This window comes from Bos grunniens, chromosome 1 (assembly GCF_055505025.1).
Source record: "Bos grunniens cultivar Pamir isolate PY7600 chromosome 1, Bosgru_T2T1.0, whole genome shotgun sequence".
NCBI classification, from domain to species: Eukaryota; Metazoa; Chordata; class Mammalia; order Artiodactyla; family Bovidae; genus Bos; species Bos grunniens.
Genome location: NC_141165.1, coordinates 60,949,310 through 60,976,087, shown reverse-complemented (window position 1 = coordinate 60,976,087; position 26,778 = coordinate 60,949,310). Strand labels below are relative to the sequence as shown.

The following is a 26,778-nucleotide window of genomic DNA, read 5'->3' as shown; positions in this document are numbered from 1 at the left end:
TTGCCTCCAAAACTCGGTAACAGCCTCTGATGTGAGGAGTGTGAGGAGAGAGTTAGGTCATTTCACCGCTGCTTTTTAGTTCCTGGATGTCTCAGGAGTTCTCTCCCTTGAGAGCGGATCAGCAGTGGCAGCCGCTGCTGGAATCTCATAGTGGGCGACTGGTGTCTCCCGCGAAGCCCACAGTGGGAGCCGGGTAACACCATACTGCACTCAGGGTCTTCCTCAAGTAAAAAGCATGGTTTGGAACGCCAAGTAGGGCTTCAAGTTGGGCCAGAAGTTGGAACCCAAAGTTCCCTCCAAAGCCACGAGATACACTCGTTGAATTCGCACGCCTTGTGAGTTCTGACAGCCGTCACATGACAACTACCACAACACCGGAGGGCACGGGCCATCAAGTGCGTGGCTTGGTTTCCGTTCAGTTCGACAGGGACCCTAACTTAATTGCACCTGGAAGTTTGAGAGAGCAAGTTTCCTTGCCGGCGAGTTTACCCTCAGCAACCGAACTCCATAAAGTGCTCTTCACGCCGGAAGTGCACTAATCCGCAGCACGTGGGGTTGCCAGGGCGCTCTTCACGTGACTAGGCGGGGCCTCAGGAAGCTTATAGCCAATGGTAGCGCGAGAGGGCGGTGCCTATGACGCGCCGGGACCTATCCCGGAAGTGGGGCTGAGGTGGGGGCGGGAAAGGGCGGGGAGGCCGGGGTGTGGAAAGTGTGGCGGCCCCGCCCCGTCTCTTGGAACTGCCGCGGCCGCCACAGCTGCCGCCGCCGCAGCTGTGCGGGACCGGCGCGGGTGCGCAGGCAAAAGGCTCTCTTTACCTTCTGAAAGGTGAAGACTCGGGGAAAAGGTGGTGGGGCTGCGACCGGAGCGAGGAAGGGCTGGGGTAGGCAGCCAGAGCCGAGCCCCGACCGAGAAGAGGAGGAAGGATGGAAGGGGGACCGAGGCGAGCGCGGGACCCGCCAGGGCTCAGGCCCGTGAGGCGCCGGGCCGGGGATGTCGGCAGGACAGAGGGTGTCTGAGAGGTCGAAGTGACGCCGCTGCAGGCTGGAGGGAGAAGTGTGCGCCCACTGCCCGAGGGCCAGGTGCTGATGGCCAGGTCCTGTTATCCCCATCCTTCGCAGGGATGTGCGGCCTGGGCTGGGTCCCCCGCACTGAGGATCCGGGCGGTGGCGGAGGGCCGGGCGGCGCGGTGCGGGAAGGTCGTCCGGCGGTGGGACGGTGGGGGCCGGGATTTGCTGCCCCCCGAGCGGGTGAGCGCCCTCGGCGGGTATTCCCCAACCCCAGCGAGCTCTGCTGCGACTTCCCTCCCACCTCCCCAGCAAAGGATGGAAAAGTTTGTAAGGCCGGAGTTAGAAAGTGCCCACTATTCCGGGTGGGTGTTCTATAAATGCAGAAATAATAGATCCATGATGCTTGGCTCGTAACTTGTCCGAAATGAGGCGTTTTCCTGCTTGCATGCTAGTTGTTAAAAAGCAAACAAACTTTTTGCATAGTACCCTCAGAAGAATCTCCCCAGCCCACCATGGCGGATGAAATTGATTTCACTACTGGAGATGCTGGGGCTTCCAGCACTTACCCTATGCAGTGTTCCGCCCTGCGCAAAAACGGCTTCGTGGTGCTCAAAGGACGACCATGCAAGATAGTGGAGATGTCAACTTCCAAAACTGGAAAGCACGGTCATGCCAAGGTAAATGCCCTTCCTGGTCTGCCTTGGCGTTGGGGTTTTGATCATTTGTATTCCATTACAGAACATGAGGTTTCTGAACTTGTAAGTGTATAAGAACACATTTTTATTCTTCCCACAATTACTGGGTGATCGGCTATTTGAATACTGAAAGGTAGCATTTCCTTCCTGGGCCCAATAATGTTTCATTAACTGGGAATAGAAACTTTCCTGAATCCTAGTGACTTAGGCGATCTATTTTACAAATGAAAAAACCTGTTCTAACATCATTCTAAGGAAACTAACCTCATTTTTCTTAAGCACTTTTATGATTGAGTTACTAGACTGTATGATATTGTGTCTTGATATGTCATGATACTGTTTAGTTGTTCACTGCTTCTCAGTTGTATGACCACTACTTTTTTGTTTTAAGAAAGTAAAATTAGATGACCTTGAAAGGAGAAAGAATCTGTCATAATCAGCATTGGTATTATGCTTCTGTGTATGTAATGAGTGATATCTTGGCAAAGATTAAACAGATTTCCTGTTCTCCCTTCTCTGTTAGGTTCACCTTGTTGGAATTGATATTTTCACGGGCAAAAAGTATGAAGATATTTGCCCTTCTACTCACAACATGGATGTTCCAAATATTAAGAGAAATGATTATCAAGTAAGTATTAATTTCCTTTAAAATATTACTTGTTTCCTAAAGGTGCAAATACTTTCTACTGTCAGTTGTAATTTAATAAAACCCACAAGTAGTTTTATAGGTTTTTCTAACCCATTATTAGGTACTGCTTATCTTAGAAATTGGAGAAATATAGTGCTGTTTAACACTTGTATTTTATCTAGGATGACTGTTAGTTTGCCCTTTAACATTCTTGCATTTTAAAAATTTGAACACTTCCTATTTTTCAGATCAAGTGACTCCATATTGTGAGTCCAGTGTTTAGTAAAATTACTATTCTCTTTGCTGTAAATTATTTCAAGTTTAAATAATTCCCTTCTAGGTAATGTATTTTTTTTTTTTAACCTTACCAGACCTAAGATTCTCAAGAAATTTTTGGAATTCATGTTCCACCAACCAAGTTTGTATGTATTAAGGAATGAGTGTCAGAATTTGGTGTCCTTAAATAGGGAAATAAGTTGAAAGCCATAAATACAAAGGACAAAATGTATGGTCACTGAATAGGTGAAGGAAAAAAAAAAAAAACTTTGTAGTTTTATTTATATTCAGTGACCATGCTGTGAAATTATAGGTATAAACTGTAACTTTTAGCTCCAATTATACATTTAGATAAGTCATGTTTAATGATAGCATTTTCTTGTTTGGAGTATTGATAGTAACTAAACCACTGACCTCATAGGATGTGGAAACTCAGATTAATCATAACTAAAGTCTTTCTTGAAAGTCTTTAATTTCTTTATCAAACATGCTATATGTAGAACTCTTTTCTATTCATTTTACATAGTGAAAAATACAAATGTGATGCTCAATTTGTTTTACCCAATTTAAACTGATTTCTTTCCATACCTAATATTGTGTTTATAATTTTTAAAGAATGTTACCATTAACTGCAATATCCAATGATTTCCTTTTAGTTTTTGTCCACATGTAAACATATTTTTTTGGAGAAGGAAATGGCAATCCACTCCAGCACTCTAGAGAAGGAAATGGCAATCCACTCCAGCACTCTTGCCTGGAAAATCCCATGGACAGAGGAGCCTGATAGGCTACAGTCCATGGGGTCGCAAAGAGTCGGACACGACTGAGCAACTTCACTTTCAAACATATTTTTACACAATTTTAATCTAGTAAGCAGTTTTATATTTTCATTTTCCCTCTTAATAAATGTTTTCTATTGTTGTTAAAAAGTCTGTAGAAATTTGAATTGTCTTAGTAGAATAGTAGAAAGTTTTTTTTTTTAAGTCAGGCAGATCTGAGTTTCAATCTAGTCCTGCCACTTTCAAGCTGGGTGATCTTGGACAAATTATGCAATGTTTCTAAGCCTCAGTCTTCCCATCTACAAAGGAGGGATAATATGAAGGTTAAAAGATAATATGTACCCCATAATTACCTCTTAATTAGATTTATGCCCCAAACTATTTTTTCCTATATAAAAACTTCACTTAATCACTTATTCTTGGAGTACTTAGACATTGCATACAGTGCTGCTGCTGCTACTAAGTCACTTCAGTTGTATCTGACTCTGTGGGTGCTCGGTAAACATTTGTTAAATGCATACATGATTATTCAATGAGGTAAGGATGGTACAGCCAACTAAAGCTAAGCATAGAATTTTCTTTTGCCAAAAATGAATTTCTGTTTTCATCCTTAACACGTGAATGCTTTGAATATGCAATATTCATTCAGTATATAATGCTTTTGCCTTTGAATGTTTCAGAAAAATAGTAGTTCAGATGACGACCACTGTGATTAAATTAGCCAATCATTGATTAGAACTCAGGATCAACATAAAGGAAAATTTGGGTTTGAGTTGTATTTTGGCAGGACCAGAACTAGAATGAGGGAAATGAGATTAGTAAAGCCATTGCCTCAAGCACAAAATTTTACATAAAGACAAGACCAGTAACAATGCCAAGCAACATAGGGGCCTAAGTCAGAAGGGAAAAATCAGAAATTCTGATCTTGTTTGAAAATTTGTTCATTATAGAATTTTCACATTCTAATTTTTAAAAATACTACCTTAACCCGATCACTGAGGGTTTTGTGTGTTTGTGTGCACATGCACACCACCTTAAATTCTGCACCCAAAACAAGTGCCTCACTTGGTTCACTGTAGTCCCAGCGCTCAGTATATGGTCTGTGTTGCAGAGCTGCTAAGACAATGGCTCAAGCCTAACAGTCTAGGATCAGATCCTTTCTTTGGCACCTACTAATTACATGACGTTGTTTGACAAGTTATTTAATCTCTCATCTGCCTTTTTGTATTTATAAAATAAGGATAAGAATAATAAACTCCTCGTGAAATCACTGTAAGGATTAATTAGTTAATTCTTAGAAAAGTGCCTTGCAGAGTGAGCACTCAGTGATCACACCCCTTCATTATCAAGTCAGCATAGAATATTTATTTCTATTCATTTAAAAAATTAGTTTGATGAACCCTTCCAGTTATATTCATTGTGCTATGGAAGGCAATGGCACCCCACTCCAGTACTCTTGCCTGGCAAATCCCATGGACGGAGGAGCCTGGTGGGCTGCAGTCCGTGGGGTCACTACGAGTCGGACACAACTGAGCGACTTCACTTTCACTTTTCACTTTCATGCATTGGAGAAGGAAATGGCAACCCACTCCAGTGTTCTTGCCTGGAGAATCCCAGGGATGGGGCAGCCTGATGGGCTGCTGTCTATGGGGTCTCGCAGAGTCAGACACGACTGAAGCGACTTAGCATTAGCATGGTGGTCTTCACTATCCAAGTGGCTTGATTCAATTTCTACTTATTATTTGACTACTTGTAGTCCTTTGTGTTTGCTGAATTCAGTATTTCAAATGCCAGTTTGGCAGTCAGCTGAAGTGAAATATATACATATGTGTGTGTATATTCGTTATAATAATTAAAAGGTAAATCTTTGTTTAAGAAAATAAAGGTATTTATAATTTTATGTATTTTAAAATAAGTTCAAAATGAAAGAAAAATTGTCTTCTGAATTCCATTCCAAGATGTAGCTGGAATTGCTAATTTCCATCCTTTCTCTCAAAACTAGTTATGGTTGTCTGGGGCTCACTGATAGTGTAAAATATAAATACACTTAAACACTTTTGGGAATCCCCAGACTCTTAAATACAGAAACGCTTGTTCAAACTCTGCTACTCCCTTGAATCATATTGGTTTAGAAAGTTCTATGTTCCTGTGCACCACACCACAAGTTAAATGCATTTTCATCATTCACTAAAGTTTTATTTGTCATTTAAAGATCACTTTTTAGAAGGAAAGCTAATCACTATAGGACATGTTAAAGTATAGATTTTGTATCTTTGGATTATTGGTGAATTTCCAAAACTGTGAATGTTAAATCCTAGTATATTCTTCAAATAAGTGTATGCCTTTTGTATAAGGAGTCGAATTTTGTTACTGCAACTTAAAATAGAACAAAAAAGAAAATAATGATGCAATGAATTCTCTGTGTTTGAAGTCTTTTTATACTTTTTAACCTGTTTGTGGAATCTTTGTGTTCCCGGGTAGAAGCAGTGTTTCTTTGGAATAGAAAACCTCTAAATCAGCAGATCCCAGTGTTGCAGGGAGAAGAAACAGATATTTTGCTACAGGATCAGTGAGGGTAATAGTGAGAAGAGCCTTCTACCTTTGGTTCCTAGGCCTGTGTATTTTACCTTTGGGAGAAATAGTACCATATATTGGAATATATTGTAACTTGTAAAACAGCACCCAGGCGTGCATTGTCCAGCAGGTGGCAAAGATGAGTAGGCCAATGCAAACTCTCTTAGAATGATGGGAGTACATGGAGCAGTGAATCCTCTGAGTGTTGTCCTGCTGTTTTTTATTTCGCCTGTCAAATGAATTTTTTAACCAGAAATGACACTGTGTGAGGTTCTGAAGGAATGTGACAGTTTATAAATCCACAGATGAGATTTCAGCAGAAGCACTGCAGGCAGCAAAGGCAAATTTATATGTAAAGTAAGAATATATTGCAGTGAGCGCAAACTGCTGCCTCTTCCATGATGGAGGGAATATACTATCACCAGGCAGCTGGCTCTTTGCCCTAGGTCCAGTTCAGTCGCTCAGTCGTGTCCAACTCTTTGCGACCCCATGAACCACAGCACGCCAGGCCTCCCTGTCCATCACCAACTCCCAGAGTCCACCCAAACCCATGTCCATTGAGTCCGTGATGCCATCCAACCATCTCACCCTCTGTTGTCCCCTTCTCCTTTCTCCCTCAATCTTTCCCAGCATCAGGGTCTTTTCAAATGAGTCAGCTCTTCACATCAGGTGGCCAAACTGTTGGAGTTTCAGCTTCAACATCAGTCCCTCCACACCCAGGACTGATCTCCTTTAGGATGGACTGGTTGGATCTCCTTGCAGTCCAAGGGACTCTCAAGAGTCTTCTCCAACACACAGTTCAAAAGCACCAATTCTTCTGGGCTCAGCTTTCTTGTCCAACTCTCACATCCATACATGACCACTGGAAAAACCATAGCCTTGACTAGATGGACCTTTGTTAACAAAGTAAGTCTCTGCTTTTTAATATGCTATCTAGGTTGGTCGTAACTTTCCTTCCAAGGAGTAAGCGTCTTTTAATTTCATAGCTGCAATCACCATCTGCAGTGATTTTGGAGCCCCCCAAAATAAAGTCATCCACTGTTTCCACTGTTTCCCCATCTGTTTGCCATGAACTGATGGGACTGGATGCCTTGATCTTAGTTTTCTGAATGTTAGTTTTAAGCCAACTTTTTCACTCTCCTTTTTCACTTTCATCAAGAGGCTCTTTAGTTCTTCTTCACTTTCTGCCACAAGGGACGTGTCATCTGCATATCTGACATTATTGATATTTTCCCGGCAATCTTGATTCCAGCTTGTGCTTCATCCAGCCCAGTGTTTCTCATGATGTACTCTGCATATGAGTTAAATAAGCAGGGTGACAATATACAGCCTTGGCGTATTCCTGTTCCTATTTGGAACCAGTCTGTTGTTCCATGTCCAGTTCTAACTGTTGCTTCCTGACCTGCATACAGATTTCTCAAGAGGCAGGTCAGGTGGTCTGGTATTCCCATCTCTTTCAGAATTTTCCACAGTTTATTGTGATCCACACAGTCAAAGGCTTTGGCATAGTCAGTAAAGCAGAAATAGATGTTTTTCTGGAACTCTCTTGCTTTTTCGATGATCCAGCAGATGTTGGCAATTTGATCTCTGGTTCCTCTGCCTTTTCTAAAACCAGCTTGAACATCTGGAAGTTCACAGTTCACATTTTGCTGAGGCCTGGCTTTGAGAATTTAAGCATCACTTTACACTAGTGTGTGAGATGAGTACAATTGTGCAGTAGTGTGAGCATTCTTTGGCATTGCCTTTCTTTGGGGTTGGAATGAAAACTGACCTTTTCCAGTCCTGTGGCCACTGCTGAGTTTTCCAAATTTGCTGGCATATTGAGTGCAGCACTTTCACAGCATCATCTTTGAGGATTTGAAATAGCTCAACTGGAATCCCATCACCTCCACTAGCTTTGTTCATAGTGATGCTTTCTAAGACCCACTTGACTTCACATTCCAGGATGTCTGGCTCTAGGTGAGTGATCACACCATTGTGATTATCTTAGTCATGAAGATCCTTTTTGTACAGTTCTTCTGTGTATTCTTGCCACCTCTTCTTAATATCTTCTGCTTCTGTTAGGTCCATACCATTTCTGTCCTTTAATGAGCCCATCTTTACATGAAATGTTCCCTTGGTATCTCTACTTTTCTTGAAGAGATCTCTAGTCTTTCCCATTCTATTATTTTCCTCTATTTCTTTGCATTGATCACTGAGGAAGGCTTTCTTATCTCTCTTTGCTACTCTTTGGAACTCTGCATTCAGATGCTTATATCTTTCCTTTCCTCCTTTACTTTTTGCTTCCCTTCTTTTCACAGCTATTTGTAAGGCCTCCTCAGACAGCCATTTTGCTTTTTTGCATTTCTTTTTCTTGGGGTGGTCTTGATTCCTGATTCCTATACAATGTCACCAACCTCCATCCATAGTTCATCAGGCACTCTATCAGATCTAGTCCCTTAAATCTATTTGTCACTGTCACTGTATAGTCTAGTCATAAGGGATTTGATTTAGGTCATACCTGAATGGTCTAGTGGTTTTCTCCACTTTCTTCAATTTCATTCTGAATTTGGTAATAAGGAGTTCATGATCTGAGCCACAGTCAGCTCCCTGTCTTGTTTTTGCTGACTGTATAGAGCTTCTCCATCTTTGGCTGCAAAGAATATAATCAATCTGATTTCACTGTTGACCATCTGGTGATGTCCATGTGTAGAGTCTTGTCTTGTCTTGTTGGAAGAGGGTGTTTGCTATGACCAGTGTGTTCTCTTGGCAGAAATCTATTAGCCTTTGCCCTGATTCATTCTGTACTCCAAGGCCAAATTTGCCTGTTATTCCAGGTGTTTCTTGACTTCCTACTTTTGCATTCCAGTCCCCTATAATGAAAGGGACATCTTTTTGGGGTGTTAGTTCTAGAAAGTCTTGTAGGTCTTCATAGAACTATTCAACTTCAGCTTCTTCAGTGCTACTGGTCGGGGCATAGACTTGGATTACCGTGATATTGAATGGTTTGCCTTGGAAACAAACAGAGATCGTTCTGTTGTTTTTGATTGCATCGAAGTACTGCATTTCAGACTCTTTTGTTGACTATGGTGGCTACTCCATTTCTCCTAAGGGATTCCTGCCTACAGTAGTAGATATAATGGTCATCTGAGTTAAATTCACCCATTCCAGTTCATCTTAGTTTGCTGATTCCTAGAATGTCAATGTTTACACTTGCCATCTCCTGTTTGACCAGTTCCAATTTGCCTTGATTCATGGACCTAACATTCCAGGTTCTTATGCAATATTGCTCTTTACAGCATCAAACCTTGCTTCTATCACCAGTTGCATCCACAACTGGGTATTGTTTTTGCTTTGGCTCCATCCCTTCATTCTTTCTGGAGTTATTTTTCCACTGATCTCCACTAGCATATTGGGCACCTACCAACCTGAGGAGTTCCTCTTTCAGTATCCTATCATTTTGCCTTTTCATAGTGTTCATGGGGTTCTCAAGGCAAGAATACTGAAGTGGTTTGCCATCCCTTCTTCAGCGGACCACATTCTGTCAGACCTCTCCACCATTACCCATCCATCTTGGGTGGCCCCACACGGCATGGCGTAGTTCCATTGAGTTAAACAAGGCTGTGATCCATGTGATCAGATTGGCTAGTTGTCTGTGATTGTGGTTTCAGTCTGTCTGCCCTCTGATGCCCTCTCTCAGTGCCTACCGTCTTACTTGGGTTTCTCTTACCTTAGATGTAGGGTATCTCTTCATGGCTGCTCCAGCAAAGCACAGCCGCTGCTCCTTACCTTGGACGTGGGGTAGCTCCTCTCAGCTGCTGCCCCTGACCTCAGGCATGGGGTAGCTCCTCTTGACTGCCACCCCTGACCTCAGGCCCCTGACCTTTGCCCTAGGAAATAGTGCCATATCAGTGACTCTGCGTTGGTCTGTGCTCTGAGGTACCAGCAGCAGCTGTAGTCAGTAGTGGCTGTAGGTCACATCAGCCTTGGTGAGAAAAAACCTGTGTCAATTAGCTTATGCCACAATGGCCAGTCATTGATAAGCCAGTTAAGCAAGGACTGAGAAGACTACAGTAAGAAACTAAGTGACATTTGCCGATAGAATCATCTTGTCACCTGTCTGCCTCCTCAGTGGCATGTCCCCTGAGAGACCCCTCAGGTACCAGGTACCAGAGAGGCCCCTCCAGGTACCACTCTCCCAGACCTTATTGTCAGCAGTTTTCCCATCTTGTTCTTTCAGTGTGGTTGAACTTCCATACAGACTCTTAGCCATTGCCCATCATTCGTGTAAATCTAAACCTTCAGTTCTTTATCCTCTGAGTCCAGTGCATGAAGTTCTCATCCTCACTGTCTCTCCAAGTAGTTTCATCAGACCATGCATAACCATCTAGAAACCACTCTGGCTTTTTTTATTTTTCAGTCAGCTGCGCATAGGGAACTCCCCCCATAAAGCCACTGGTATGAGTTGAGGGGGAAGTGGTGGATGTTGCAGAAGGTACTTTCTGAGTCTCATACAGCTTGCCTGTGCCTTCAGGACCTGCTCACGTTGGTCTCATATATGCAGCTTGCACTTGATGATGAAGTGGCGCTATGCATAACCAGTTTTATGGCTTGATGAGTCAGATAGCACTCTAGTTGATAATAGTGTTATTTACTTGTGTTGTTTGATAACAGTGGTCAAGCATTCAGTTCCTTCTTGCCCAGTCTCCTCCCCATGCCCCCCTCCCCCCGCCGCCAGGGACCAGCAGCTCTAAAGAAGTAGCTTGAGAGTGCTGGAGGAAAAGGAAAAGGAAGGAGGAGAAGAAAGGAGGTCTTACTTAAAAGTCTGACTATTTTGAAATATATTGAGAAATAAAACTAAGTTCAGAAGTTAGGGCTAAGAAGGCACCTGTAGTGATGCTATTCCTTCTCCAGCTTTCTGCTGTTGTGTACCAATAAATTACAGGCAAAAAGTTGCCCCATAATTTTCCTTTTTCATGTTCTTATATGACCACATCATGGACAGAATCTCCAGTCACTGGCTTTCTCCACATACTTCCTTTCAGTTCATGCTTTGTTTCCTCAGCTCCCTGTGCCTCCAGCTATTTAGTGGTTACGGTGCTCTTTCTAGAATTCTGATATACCATAGCATTTTTATTTTTTGCTTTTTATAGTAGACATTTTCAAAATATGATGAACCTCATATACCCATCATCTGCCTTAAAAAATTATCAATACATAGCAAATCTTATTTCATTTATACCCCACCATCTACTTTTATTTCCTGTATCCTCTGTCTCTTGATTATTTTGAAGCTAATTCCAGATATTATGTTATTTATCGTTTCATCTGCAAATATTTTGATACACATTTTTAAAAGGTAAGGGCTGTAAAGAGCAAGATCAAAGCACACTGTGGTACCTCAAAAATTAGTAATTCCTTAATGTCTTCAAATATCCAGTCAATATCTACATTTTCTTAATTGTATTTGTGTTTTGCTTTTTCAGATGTGATAGTTAATTGTTTTTATTTTGTAGTTTTTCTAAATCAGGACCTAAATAAAGTCCACACAGTGAAATTGGTTGAGGTATCTCTTAAATCTGCTTTATAGGCTCTCCTCTCTCATACATGCATTTGAGTCTCTCTTTCCTCCCTTCCTTATTTCTCTCTCTCTCTCTGCCCCCTCTCAATTTTTTGATGAAGAATGTTGCTCTATAGACTTTCTCACAGGCTTTATTTTGCTAATTGCATTTTCCTTGTTCTTTAACATGTTCCTTTGTCCCACATATTTCTGAAAATGGATAATTAAATGTACAGATCTAGTTTAGATTTTTATTTTTTTCATCTTTTTTCTTTAATAAGAACTACTCCAAAGGTGATGTTCTGTGCAGTCATCAAGTAAATGAATCTTATGGTTTGCTCTTTTGTGATGTTATTAGATATGTAATAACTGCCTCAATCCATTAACTTATTAGGGAAGACAAAGTAATAATAATCAGTTATTCTTTTAAAAAAAAAATAAAAGCCAGAACACTTCTATAAAGAGAAATTTTCCTTTAGCTTTTTTGATTACCCTTGCAATAGTATATAATAGGAAAGGCAATATAAATACTTGATTCTTTGCCTTTAATTACCAGTTTTCAAAATTAGTTGGTTCTCTGGCTTTTATTGAAGATGACCAGTGAAATGTTTTTTTGCCACTTTGAACTCAAGCATTTAAACACATTTATGTTTCAATATATTATAGTTATTATTATTATTCATTCTCAAATTGTTCTATCTTTGGCCAGAGGGCCCTTATTTCAGTTAGCTCCTGAATCCCTTTGATATGGATTATCATGCTTTCACATCTTGTATGCTTCCTACTCTGGACCTGGAATTATCCATTTTCCCAAGAGCCCTATGGAGAGAAATAACACCATACATTGTATTCTTTTAGTAGGGAATAATAGATACCACATTCTGGTACTAGTATTTTGGGGGTATGGTATAATTTCAGATGTCATTCAGTAGCTTGGTATGCCACTGCATGATTGACTCTTCTATTACAAGTTTTCTGACCCTGCCCTCTCCTGTCTCCTTGCTTACCATTAAGAAAATGATTTTTCTACCAAAAAAAATTCTTCAAAACATTTCAAAGTTACCAAATGAGTATTGTTATTCAGTCGCTCAGTTGAGTCCGACTCTTTTCAACTCCATGGACTGAAGCACACCAGGCTTCCCTGTCCTTCACCATCTCCCAGAGCTTGCCTCAAACTCATGTCCATTGAGTTGGTGATGCCATCCAACAATCTCATCCTCTGTCCCCTTCTCCTCCTGCCTTCAATCTTTGCCAGCACGAGGGTCTTTTCCAACAAGTTGGCTCTTTACATCAGGTGGCCAAAGAATTAGAGCTTCAGCTTTAGCATCAGTCCCTCCAGTGAATATTCAGGATTGATTTCTTTTAGGATTGACTGGTTTGATCTCCTTGCAGTCCAAGGGACTCTCAAGAGTCCTTCTCCAACACCACAGTTCAAAAGCATCAATTCTTTGGCATTCAACCTTCTTTATGGTCCAGCTCTCACATCCATACATGACTACTGAAAAAATCATAGCTTTGACTAATATTGACCTTTGTAGGCAAAGTTACATCTCTGCTTTTCAATATGCTGTCTAGGTTTGTCATAGCTTTTCTTCCAAGGAGCAAGCCATCTTCTAATTTCATGGCTGCAGTCACTATCCGCAGTGATTTTGGAGCCCAAGAAAGTAGAGTCTGTCACTGTTTCCATTGTTTCCCCATCTGTTGGCCATGAAGTGATGGGACCAGATGCCATGATCTTCGTCTTTTGAATGCTGAGTTTTAAGCCAGCTTTTTCACTCCTCTCTTTCACCTTCATCAAGAGGCTCTTTAGTTCCTCTTCACTTTCTACTATAAGGATGGTTTCATCTGCATATCTGAGGTTATTGATATTTCTCCCAACAATCTTGATTCCAGCTTGTGCTTCATCCAGCCTGGCATTTTGCATGATGTACTCTGCATATAAGTTAAATAAGCAGGGTGACAATATATAGCCTTAATGTACTCCTTTCCCAATTTTGAAACAGTCCATTGTTCCATGTAAGATTCTAACTGTTGCTTCTTGACCTGCATACGGATTCCTCAGGAGGCAGGTAAGATGGTCTGGTATTCCCATCTCTTGAAGAATTCTCCAGAGTTTGTTGTGATCCACACAGTCAAAGGCTTTAGTGTAGCCAATGAGTAGATTTGCTTACAGTGAAGGATCAGAAGGAAATACTTAGAATTATAACTCTCTCCTTACCACCATCTCCTTCTGACTGTATAGAATCAGAGAGGGCTTTGAGGAAAGATTGAAAAAGTTGCACAGTAATATGTTTGAAACACAAAAATGACACCGTTAGGTTTTTTTTTTACAAGATTGAAAATTACAAAAGGGGAAATGATACCTTGAAAGTGGAAAAATCTGGCAGATACTACTGTAGCCAGGTAATCAAAGTTAATATCACCAGTAATAGGAAATAGACATTATTTACCTCTTGATGTGATACTCTGAGGACACATCATTTATGCAGTAATCCTTCCAAAAATGCACTATCTTATTCATTAAGAAACTGACAAACTCAAACTAAGAAACATTCTATAATTCAATGAATCTGTGCTTGTCAAAAACGTCAGTGTCATGAAAGACGATGGGAGCTGTTCCAAATTAAGAGACTGAACTGGTATGATAGCCAAAAAGATACCAGGCATGATCCTGGAGCTGGGAGGGAAAAAAAGACAATACTGCAGCTTTGAATACAGACTGTATATTAAATAATATGTTAGCAATATTGAATTTCCTGATTTTGAAAAATAAACTGTGGTTATATGAGTATGTCCTTGAGAAGAACACAGTATTATTGCTAAAGAGTCATAATGTTTGAAACTTACTCTCAAATGGTTCAGTGAAAATAAAAGAATAAGAATGTGTATGGAAGCATTTTATATATTCCATATATACTAGAGATTTTAAAAAAAGCACATGGTTAAATGTTAACAAAGAGTAAATTTAAGTAAAAGACAAAGGATTTTATTGCATTACTTTTACAGCTTTTCTTTAAGAAGATCAAATAATTCATTATTATTATTTAATTTCATTTTTCTATAGCTTAGTTTTATTTTTGAAAATTTTATTTATTATACCAATTTATTTTAATGCTTATAAGCAAATACTTTAGTAGATGTTTTATGTCTGTACATTTTTGTATTTGAAATGCTTTATAGTTCATCCCATGGCTTATGAATGCTATGTTATGAATTGCTCTTAAAAAATAAAATACCATATAAATTTCAAAATACCAATATTATTATTTGGCTAATGTGGTTCAGTCGCTAATGGAGTGGGAACCTTTAACTCTTAAAATTGACAAGTTCTACCTCAGGGAGTTGCTAAAGGAGCTAAAATAAAAACAATGAGCCTGTGGTTGTCTAAAAGTCACACTTCTGTCTCAATCTCCTTGCTCCCCTGCCCTTTTCTGCCAGCTATCTCACAAATGTTTGAGTGACCAAAAGATTAAGTTGTTTGTGGTGGCTCAATAGGGTGGCTTTTTGTTTTTGAGATTATAGACATGTGCAAAAACTGAAATCTCCTGTGGTCAGTGCAGTGTCTGTGGAAAGCCATTGCCTAAGTCGGTTGCGCCATAAGGGAGCGCTCTGACACCTGTGGTTGGTGCAGTGTCTGTGGAAAGCCACTGCCTGAGTTGGTAGCGCCATAAAGGAGCGCTCTGACAGTCTATCTCTGGGGTATGCCTGTGTATGAAATAGTGGCTGAAGGGGACCAGGGACCGTGTCTCTGATTCCTTTTGTGTATCTCAGTGTTAGCATCTGGTGTGCTGGCTGGTTGCCTTTCATAAAACCTCTTGGAATTCTAGGCACACTGATGGTGTACCTGCTTTTAGAATAAATGAATGTGGCCTGCCAGTTTCCTCATACCTGTAATGAAAAAAATTCAATGATATCAAAACTATGTCTTTTTGCAGGTTAGGTTGATGACTGGGTTTGTTGCACTAATGTCATCAACAAGCTAATTTTTTTCTTTTTAAAAAAACCTAGTGTTGTTAGCAGTGAGCTGGAGACTAAAAATTTTCCACTTCAGTTTGTGTATAATCAAGTTATAAAACGTATTGTTTATAGTCATGAAAAACTGAAAATAACTTTTATGCCCATTAATACAAAAATGGTTAAATCAGTAACTGTCTCCATACAGATTAAAGAGATTAAGCCAAGTCCATATTTTCTAAAATTGAAAGATTTCTAAGACATATTTAAGTGAAAACAACTTGCTGAAAAATAACTCATTTATTTTTGAAAACAACTATATTTGTATTGTGTACATAAATGTAAATACTTCTGGATATGCTATTTTAAAAAAGCCAGATTGTTGAATAATGTAGAGATTTGTGGGGGGGGGAAGAATGCAAGAAGGAATGAACTTATACTTTTTCTCTATATCTATCTTCTACTTTTCTATGTGTAGCATTCTTAAGTACCAAGAATTTATTACTGTATTACTGTGTACTTATACAAATAAATGTAAATGGCAATTCATGTTAAAATTACAAAGGAGTGGATATAATCTAATCAGTGCAAATGATATAATTTCTTTCAACAGCTGATATGCATTCAGGATGGTTACCTTTCCCTGCTAACAGAAACTGGTGAAGTTCGTGAGGATCTTAAGCTGCCAGAGGGTGAACTAGGCAAAGAAATAGAAGGAAAATATAATGCAGGTGAAGATGTGCAGGTAAAGACCTATGGGGAGATTTTTTTTAAGCCATTTTATAAAAGCTTTGACCTAAATTAGCATAAAATACTATAAGAAATACAGCTGTTAAATAGTGCTGAAATGTTGAAAAGGAACTCTAGAACTAGGCAGTTTTCCCAGGATACCTTTTACCATGCCCATTCCCCAAAAAAGTATCAAAGTTCATTTTTTACTACATAGACACTGTCAATCCCAAATTTGTTTCGAAGGTCAGCCTGAACTATTCTGAAGGATGAGAAAGGATGTTATGGGAATTCTAAAGAGTAAAGGTGATTTATTTTATCTTTGGTATGACTTTCAGAAGTATAACATCTAAGTGTTGTGGCATTTATACTTCTTATTTTCCTGTTCCCTGGAAATTGTTTTAAAAACCACAGTTTAAGAAACTCTTCTCTAGAAAACTGTAGAGAAAGATGATTTGATCTTGGAATGCCTCTTTCCAAAATAAATATGTATAAAACATCCATGAGTACTCATCTCATCCTCTCCTTCCCTCACTGTATCCACAAGTCTGTTCTCTGTGTCTGGAAACGTATACATGACCACATGCAAAATAGATGAGCAGTGGGAACTTGTTGTATGATGCAGGGAGCTCAAACCCAGTGCTCTGTGACAACCTAGAGGGGTGGGAGGAGGGTCAACAAGGAGAGGACATAGGTATACCTATGGCTGATTCCTGTTGATGTATAGCAAGAACCAACACAATATTGAAAAGCAATTATCCTCCAATTAAAAATAAAGTTTTAAAGTTAAATAAGCAGGGTGAAAAATAGATCCACAATTATCCAGTGTATGATGAATTAAATATATCTTATATAGATACTGCCTTTTGAATAACTTTTTACCTGCTTTTTTTTTTCCTTCTAGGTATCTGTCATGTGTGCAATGAGTGAAGAATATGCTGTAGCCATAAAGCCCTGCAAATAAATGGGAACATCAGGCATGACCAAACTGTTTAGGTCTGGATCAACTACAGATCTAAAGTTTGGTTCTAAGTTGTCACCAAAGCTATGGCCTTCATAAGCAACCTCATTTCTTTTTCAGTTGTTTTGAAATTGTGCTGAGTTAGTTTTGTAGGCAATTAGCAATTTAAAAAAATAATCAAGATATATAACTTTTTTTTTAATTTTGTAGGTGTCTTTATTATATAACATTCCTGTGGTTTTCAGTATGTGAGTCCAAGAAACAGATGAGATAGCTTCAGCAAATATGATTTGTCTGAGCAAATCATTCCTGAATTTTAGTTAAATGATAAATAAACCAGGGTTTTAAACAATGTAGCATCCAGTGGTATTGATGTACCACATTTAAGTTGAATTGCTCTGCATTAATTTCAAACTTAATATCATAGAATAAGTAGATTATGGATTGGAATTGTCAAAATTTCAGCCTGGGTGTGGCAAGTACAGATCCTTAAACAAAAATCATGTTATCAAAAGTGCCAGTTATCTTAGTAATCGTGTGCAGCCCACCTGTGTTACCTCAGTCATTCTGTTCTTTGCCAAATTTCTGGCAGACTTAGTATAATCTGTATTATGGTCATTTTAGTACTTTGTTGTGGTTAACAGAGGCGTTAAACTGTTGTGTGACTGTTAGCAAGTCATATTGTAAAGAAGGCCCAAAGGACAGTGGCAGAGGGTGTTGGTAAAAGCTGTAGCTTTTTATTTGAGCCCTTTGTAATCAGCATAAAAATAGGAAGTTTCTGTTTGCATTTTTAACTTTTGTTTTCTCTATTTAAAGGAGTGACATGCTTTACAGGATACTATGCAGTACTTTTTATCGATTATGTTCAATAGTTGATATTTTAGTAATCACTCCTTTCTAGACATTTTTAAGTAGACTTTTTTTGACATCAGAGTATTTGTTCAACAAAAACTGGAAATTCTTAAATTATTTGGAATGCTTGTTAAATTTATGTATGTTTTTTCTAACATGAAAGTGAATCATAGAAGAAAAGTTACTTTATATGATTATTATTTAACTTAAGTATATGTATTTATCTGATTGTCATGTGACTTAATTCACTTAACTGGTATGAAATATAGCTAGGAAAGATTTCTATAAACTGAATTACTTTTAAAAGTATTTTAGGTGATTCTGTTACATTTCTGTTCAGTCTTTTGGATCATATATCTATTTCCAGAATTCTAGGCATTATATCACAGGGTTTGTGAGGACTCAGTAACAGCCATTATATTGCAGTGAAACTTAGAACAAAATCACCATTTCAGTAATACTTTCATTCTCTAAGACTGATTCTAAGACCTCTCCCATCATACATTGACTTCTAAAAGGCCTTTGTACCCTATCACCTAGAGGAAAATCTGCATGATGCTATAATCGGTCTACTCAGTGATTGGAAATAGCATTAGGAACAGAAGATCCCAGTTTTAGTTACTTAATTTGCCCACGTTTTAAATCTTGTATTGGCCTCAGCAAAACCACTTGGAGAAGAAGCAAGATGCTTTAAGGAAATGCAAGAGGAATTCTAAAGCACAAGAAATATTGATGTTGTAGTTAATCATTTTTTAGTATAACATTTTAGCTTTTGCCCATCTAAAGCACAATTAGTAATTAGGCTAAATTCTTTCATTTCCGGAATTCCATTTAGGTATCACTGCTCTAGTTTTTTTAATACTCGTGTAGTATGATCTTACTTGTGACTGGTTGGCATCGTTACCTGCAGGAATTCCAGAAAGTTACCAATCTGTGCTTCTTGCTGGCCATTCATATGACCCCAGTTAACTACACTAGTATTCTGGTTTAGTATTAATTCTGGATTAGCATGCCCTTGTTCTTCCTAATTTATCAAACTTGACATAAATATATTTTCAACTGCAAGGTAAAGTATTTCAATTGCAAAGTATATATAAATTATGATAATGCACCTATACTTCATATATTGAATGGCAAAAGCTACTTACGCATAAGTATTTCAAGTACTATAATAAAGTGTAAATTCTCTTCTGACATATAATTATAGATTTTAAAGATATGGGACTGTTTATTTTCATGTAAGTCAATACTTGTTTCTCTTGAACAATATATTTCATTTAGAAAAGCTTTATAAATTGTATTAAAAGGAAGCAGGAAACATTTTTTAATAGAACAGAAAAGACTTCATTCTTTTTTGACATCAGAAATGTTAAAAGTTGATTCCTAGTATTTGTTGTACTTTTTTGTAGTAAATGTTAAATGTCACAGTTACCACGTGTAGAATGTAGACTGTCATCTTGATAGATTATACAGTGATATACCTTTTTGTCTGCAGGCATTTCACCAATTTATATACAGTATTATACTAACAAGTGGAATATTTGTTTCTTTCTAGAACAACATATTTTATTTCTACTGTGAAGACTTTGTTATATCTTATTTGCTACAAAGTTATATACCCTCTGAAACAGATCAAATTATTGCTACTTTGACTTAGCATTTGCATCATAGACATGATGTTTCTTTCATGCTCCCTTCCAAGGGCTGTCAAGTCACTTGAAATTGTTGCTAACTGAGCAACTTCACATTCACTTTTCACTTTCATGCATTGGAGAAGGAAATGATAACCCACTCCAGTGTTCTTGCCTGGAGAATCCCAGGGACGGGGGAGCCTGGTGGGCTGCCGTCTCTGGGGTCGCACAGAGTCAGACATGACTGAAGCGACTTAGCAGCAGCAGCAGCAAGCTCTTGAATCCATTTCCATTTATGGTACAAAATTCTGTATGGATTCTTTATAACTATTACCAAAACTCTCCTGCAGCCAGAGCATGAAATCTTTAATAGGAGATGCTGCAATAAAATGTTTAGGCTATAAAATTTGGGGATACAGTTTTTCATTAATAGCACAACATGTGTGCATATGTGCACATAGCTTTGTATGTTTGTTCTCTTTACAAAGTCCTTCCAACTCTTAAAAGTACTGTAGTCTGGTAGTGCCTCAAATGTTGGTAACTTTTTTTTTATTTACAACTTTTCCAGAATTTGGTTTTGTATTTTAAAGTTTCTCAATTAGATTATTTCTAGTTGCAATTTGAATGCATTGTTCTCAGGGCTGTTTGTGCTAAGAGCTGAAGTTTCCTTATTTTAAAGCTAACTGCCTGAAAGAATATTGTAAAATTTTCCCACATTGTAATACAGTGATACATACAAATAAAAATCTGTAATATCAACACACTTAAACTATATGCTAAATATTCAAGAAAAAAATTGGAATATTGCTAACATGTATACTGGAATCTTGGCATATTTTTTTCATTTTAGAAAAGAATTTGGTGGTCTTATCTTAGAACCTTATCCTTAATGATACACCTGAAAGCATTCCTTTGGCATGGACCCCAAAGATAGCTTTGGAGCCAAACTTGGATGTGATTTTCAAAACATGTCTAGGGAGAAAAGAATTAAAATTCATAACACTTTTGGGGGCACATTAAAGTGTTTACAGATTGAATTCTGTATATGAACTAGTAACATTTATTATAAGAAAATATGACTCTTAAGCAGTATATGTACAAACTATAAGCATATATCCATAAACAGCATAATATTAATTGGTCAACAGTTTAAACTTTTCTGATATCTAGGCATGATATTTCATAGTTTTCAAGCCTTTTTTCCTCCCAGCATTTGGACAAGTAATAGGTAACAAAGACTTAAGAAAATTTCATTGTGAAAAACCTTAAAATTGAGAAAATTCAATCCATTAACTTTATTAAATTTTCTTTCTCTGAATTGGGCATATGGTATTATTTGATTTTAGCAGGGAACATTTGGATTTAGCTTACAGAACACAGATGTTCTATGGGAACATGACTTGAAGTTCTATATAATTTAATATTTTTTCATTAAATGACCATCTGAGCATCAACATAACTACCACGTGAGGTCAAGTGCCTGAAAAGTGCTGTATATATCTATACACGTTTTCCTTACATGAAAGATGCATCTTATAGCAATGCATATCAGGCTTTCACCTGCTAAAAAAACATTCTTGTTGCCCAACCTTACCATCCACCACTATTCCTGACTCCTTATTACAAGTTGCAACCTATTTTACAATTAAAAGCGAGGTTCCTTTATTTATATAAAGTCCCTAAAACTATGTCTTGATATTGGTAGACTTAAGTTTATCATAGTTCAAGATTGCACTTTTTTAAAACTCTGGATATAAACTTGATTCAGTGGTGACTATACAGCTTGTCATAAGTCACGGTTGTGATTTTTCTTGAGAGGAATCCTTTATATGGTTAATATCTACTATAAATAAGCACTCTTGTGCTTGTTATAAAGAATAATGCAGATTCCTAGCTCTGTACTGTTTCTGTCCTTCTCTTCAAAAAGGAAATAGTTGAAATGGCATTGTCTAATCCAGTGGCACTTTATTAGTAATACATTTTATTTGTCATAGGTATAAGAGAACTCTTACCTGCAGAGACTCATAAGTTTTAGCTAAAACTTTAAAATTGTAAGATATGTAGTATGGGTATTATTATAATTGTGTATTTTACATTTCAAAAATGGGTAAAATTCATATAGTAAGCCTTTGACTATGTTAAAATAATTGTGAAATCCTTTAAAATGTGGAACATAAACTAATCAATTATAACTTTTTGTTACAATATATTTGTCTGTTAACTTCATCAGTTATATTAAATAAAAATAAAGTTAATAGCTTATACTACTCTTGTATATATACATTCCTAGAGACATTTTCATACTAGAAAATTAACTACTGTTAAAATCTAACTTGTATTTTGTTTGTTTTTCTATATTTTAGGTTCTTATTGTACAGCACCCTAGCTTTACACCTGAAAATGTTAATTTCTAAATTTCAGTTCCAGATTTAGATATACTTAAAAAAAATCTTTTAAGTTTTTAATAGTTTTTAGAATATATAAAATACATGGTTCAAAATTCTATAGATACAAGAATAAATACATCTCTTCCTCCTCTTCCTGTGTATTCTTCCAGGGATACATAATGCAAGAGAGTTCAGTGGTCCCAACCCCTGATCAGGGTCTGAGGTGTTCCTTCCCTACCAGACTTGCTATTCGCTTTCTATACTGATGTGAATGGTGTGATGAGTCCCAGAAGCAAACTCTTCCCAGTCCTCATCATATCTAATCAACATCATCTGGACAGATTCATTCTGAGGGGGTGCAGCAGTTTCTTCCTTTTACCCACTGTACCATTCTAGAACATCTCTCACTTCCTGACGTGTGGACCATACCAAGACTACCAGCATAATTGTCACCTCCTATCTGTGATGAGCATTACTGTTACCCATAACCCTCCAGATCCAGCAAGCATAACTGGGCAGTGGGAGAAGCACCAGATTAAAGTCTTGTACACCTCAGCCCCACTCTTTTTTGCCACTTGCAAACACTAATAACTGTATTATTAGTACATTATGTATGTCACATATCAGCTTGAGTTTCTTCACGCCCCCCACCCCCCGCAACCTCATATTTAAACAAATATTCTATCCAAATAGGATGTGTCCTATGGGACTGCCACTTTTAGAACTTGTACTGCCTGTCTAAAGTGTGTGCCACTGGGAACTTAAAATACCGATTCCCACAATACTTTAATCCAGCAGGATCAGTTACAATCACTGGGTGTGTATCGGCTCAAAAGGACCCACCTACAATGTTTTATCAATCCACTGTCCATTTGTGAGTTATTTAAATCTAGTTGAAACAATTTTTGATCCCACCCATGGCTACTACCCAGCATCACAATGACTTGTGTCCTAGTGTTTAGAAGGGCAAAAAGACTTGGCAACCACAATTGCTATCAGATCCCTGACAAAGATTCTAATTGGGAGAACGGAGGTTTATCTACCTAATATTGATAGTGTGTCTGCCTTTTTTGTTCACACAGATGTGTGAGTTTCACTTAAAATTGTTGCCACTCTAGTGCATTTTAATTTGTACAATCATTGAGGTAAATCTTAGAGAAAAAACAAATACATGGAACTTTCTGAAAAGAAAAGGACATTTAGGGCACAAAGAAAACAGTTTCTACAAAGAGGAAATGGTAAAAATAACGCTGATACCAATCCTAAATGAAAATAAAAAGACCCTACTACCTGGAAATTTGAAAACCTATTACATAATTCTATAGTGAAAGGAGTACTACAAACAAAGAATTCCTGAAAAATAATGAAAACTATATCAGAATCTAAAGCAGTATATAGGAAAATTTGTAGCTTTAACATCTATATCAAAAATGAAAGGAATGTAAATAAACTCCTAAATCAAATAACCAGAAAAAAAAAAAACAAGAGAGCATAAGAGAAATGATAAAAACAGAATTAGGTGACTAGAGAACTTCCCTGGTGGTTCAGTTGGTAAAGAATCCACTTACAATGCAGGAGACATGGGTTTGATCCCTGGGTCGGAAGATCCCTTGGAGAAAGAAATGACAACCCACTCCAGTATTCTTGCCTCGGAAATCCTATGGATAGAGAAGCCTGGCCGGCTACAGTCCATGGGGTTGCAAGAGTTGGACACGACTTCGTGACTAAACCACCAGGTGAATAGAAAAATTGAAATAAAAATTCTGGTTTCTTGAAAAACTAACAAATCACTGGCTAATTTATTTAAGGTAAATAAAGGAAGAAAACAAAAGTAAAAAATGAGAACAAGAAAGAATGACTAACAATGCAGAGGGAAAATGAAAATAAATTCTATGCTGATAAATCTGAAAACCTACATGATACGATTTTTTTGGAAAATACGGTTATTAGAATCAACCTCCATAGAAAGAGAAAGCTTAAATAGAACAACTTTAAAACAGAGAAAGTTATCAAATTGTTCACACACACACAAAACCCAACAACCAAAAATGAAACCAGGCAAATAGTTTCACAGGAGAATTTTACCAAACTTTTAGAGTCTAGATGGTCTCAAAGTTACATAGATTGTTTTAGAGCATAGAAAATTAGAACTTCCAAATTCTTTTTACAAAACAAGTATAACATTGATACCCAAACTTGATAAAGATAACATAAATACAAGTACTCATGCAAATATCTTAATATACTATACTAGTAGTGAATAGACTCAAACCACACGTGAAGAAAATGATACCCACACCCACATGGAGTTTACATCAGAGATACAAAATAAATCAATATGAAATCTATCAATTCACTCCCAAGGAAATAGATTAATATCTTAGGAAATCTCTCTTAATAGTATTCACTATATTAATGAGTCTAAAGAGAAAAGTCATATTATTTTCTCCATAGATGCTGAAAAAAAACTTTGGATAAAACAAAATCCATCCTCAAAACATCTCTCTAAAATGGGAGCTGTGTCAGGTTCGTGAAATTATAGAAAAATTCCTTATTTGTGTTACTAGTGCTATGTTCCATGTGCAATAAATTTGATTTCCCCCCACAACTTGTTTGCATGAAGCACAGGTAGGTTTCTGTAACAACCCAAGTGGGCCATTTTTAAAAAGGTAACTGTAGGTTTTACTAACTGTGAGATCAGACCAGTGCTGCCAAAGTTGGGACTAAAGTTCAGCAGAGATTATCTGGGATCTCTGAAACCAAATTATTTTACCTGAACTTGGTGAAAAAAAAAAAAAACTCTTCGAAAGAAAAAAAGAGGTGGATGAATATTTACCACAAATGATACCATATGATAACATGGTATATGTAACATTATATGTGTGTATGTGTATGCATGATCACATGTGGGTGTGTGTTTGTGTGTAAAATTGTAAAAGCTAGCCATTTACCTAATGGAAAAACACCGAAGGCATTCTCAGTAAGGTCAAGAAATAGACAAGAATGCCCACTATCTTGACAACTATTATATTGTTTTGAAAGTATCAGCCAATACTATTGCACAACAGAAAACAGTTAAGACACATTACAACTGTAAAAGAGAAGAAGCTCTCCTATTTTTAGATGATCTGATAGAATACCTGGAAATCCCAGATAATCAATGATAAAGCTAACTCAATAGAATTATTCATCAAAGTAGAAGGATATAAGATTAACATACAACAGCTTTTATATACAAAAATAATGACCAATTAGAAGATATATAATGGAAGGAAGACCAGCAAAAAGATAAAATACAATGAAGAAACATACAAAAATTTTTCAAAACCTATATGAACTATAAAACACTACTGAAAGACACAAATCTGACTTAAACAGGTGGAAAGATATTCCTTGTTCTTGGCTGATAGCTCAACACTATTGAGATGCTGCTGCTGTTGCTGCGGCTGCGGCTGCTGCTGCTGCTGCTGCTAAGTCGCTTCAGTAGTTTCAGACTCTGTGCGACCCCATAGATGGCAGCCCACCAGGCTCCCCCGTCCCTGGGATTCTCTAGGCAAGAATACTGGAGTGGGTTACCATTTCCTTCTCCAATGCATGAAAGTGAAAAGTGAAAGTGAAGTCACTCAGTCATGTCTGACTCTTAGTGACCCCATGGACTGGAGCCTACCAGGCTCCTCCATCCATGGGATTTTCCAGGCAAGAGTACTGGAGTGGGTTGCCAATGCCTTCTCCAATTGAGATGCTAGCTCTACTTAATTTAATTTATAAACTTAATGCAGCCCCCTCAAACTACAAGCTTTTTTATGGAGCTAAGCAAGTTGCTAAAAAGTTCATGTGGAAATATAAACAAGAAATAGCTAGAAAAATACTGAAAAGAGCTAGAAATAGCTAGAAAAATACTGAAAAGAGCTGTAAGTGGGGACTGCTGCTACTGCCAAGTCGCTTCAGTCGTGTCCGACTCTGTGCGACCCCATAGACGGCAGCCCACCAGGGTGGGGGTGGGGGGACTAGCACTACAGAAATTAAAACTTACTATGAGGTCTCTATGGGGCTTCCCAGGTGGTGCCAGTGGTAAAGAACCCACCTGCCAATGCAGTAGACATTAGAGATGTGGGTTCAATCCCTGGGTCAGGAAGATCCCCTGGAGGAGGTCATGGCAACCCACTCCAGGATTCTTGTCATGGAGAATGCCCTGGACAAAGGAGCCTGGAAAACTACAGTCCATAGGGTTGAAAGAGTCAGACACGGACCAAAGCAACTTAACACACACACACACACACACAAAGACTCTATAATGAAAAGAGTGAGGTACTGGCAAATAAACAGACCAAAAGAGTGAAATATGAAGTCTCAAAATAGACCCAAATATATACAAAAAAATTTTGTATTTGATAAAAGTAGTATTGCAAACCACTGGGCAAATATTTATTTAGCTAAATTGTTCTGGGACAACTGGAAAAAAATAAACTTGGAAAAAATTAAATGAATTCCATACAACATACATAAGAATAAACTCCAAATGAAGCAGTGGTCCAAATGGAAACAATAAACTCTACAAGACCTAGAAGATAATATGGGTGAATTTCTCTATAACTTGGCTTCCTTTCAACTATGACTGAAAATCCAGATACAATAAAAAAGATTTATAGATATATAGATATATTGTAGATAAAAAACAATAAATGGAGCAAAATGCTAATAGTCGGTAAAAGTCTAAAGAATATATAGACACACATATATATTTATATATTCTTTACCAGATTTT

The 26,778-nt window shown here is 37.9% G+C and overlaps 1 protein-coding gene across 1 annotated transcript; it reads left to right on the top strand.

The window, feature by feature from the left end:
- The first annotated feature begins 740 nt into the window (after window positions 1–740).
- Window positions 741–21,888, top strand: EIF5A2 (eukaryotic translation initiation factor 5A2). Its single transcript, XM_086394090.1, has 5 exons — window positions 741–826; window positions 1,492–1,685; window positions 2,227–2,331; window positions 16,067–16,198; window positions 17,087–21,888. The coding sequence occupies exons 2-5, from the start codon at window positions 1,521–1,523 to the stop codon at window positions 17,144–17,146; spliced, it is 462 nt and encodes a 153-aa protein (XP_086250216.1). The 5' UTR covers window positions 741–826; window positions 1,492–1,520; the 3' UTR covers window positions 17,147–21,888.
- Window positions 21,889–26,778: the final 4,890 nt, after the last annotated feature.

What these genes read in the sequence shown, in the direction of transcription:
- EIF5A2 (XM_086394090.1), top strand. Translation starts at nt 1,521, where the DNA reads ATGGCGGATGAAATTGATTTCACTACTGGAGATGCTGGGGCTTCCAGC. An exon ending in TTAAGAGAAATGATTATCAA is followed by an intron (nt 2,332 to 16,066) that starts GTAAGTATTAAT and finishes TTCTTTCAACAG; the next exon opens with CTGATATGCATTCAGGATGG. An exon ending in ATGCAGGTGAAGATGTGCAG is followed by an intron (nt 16,199 to 17,086) that starts GTAAAGACCTAT and finishes TTTTCCTTCTAG; the next exon opens with GTATCTGTCATGTGTGCAAT.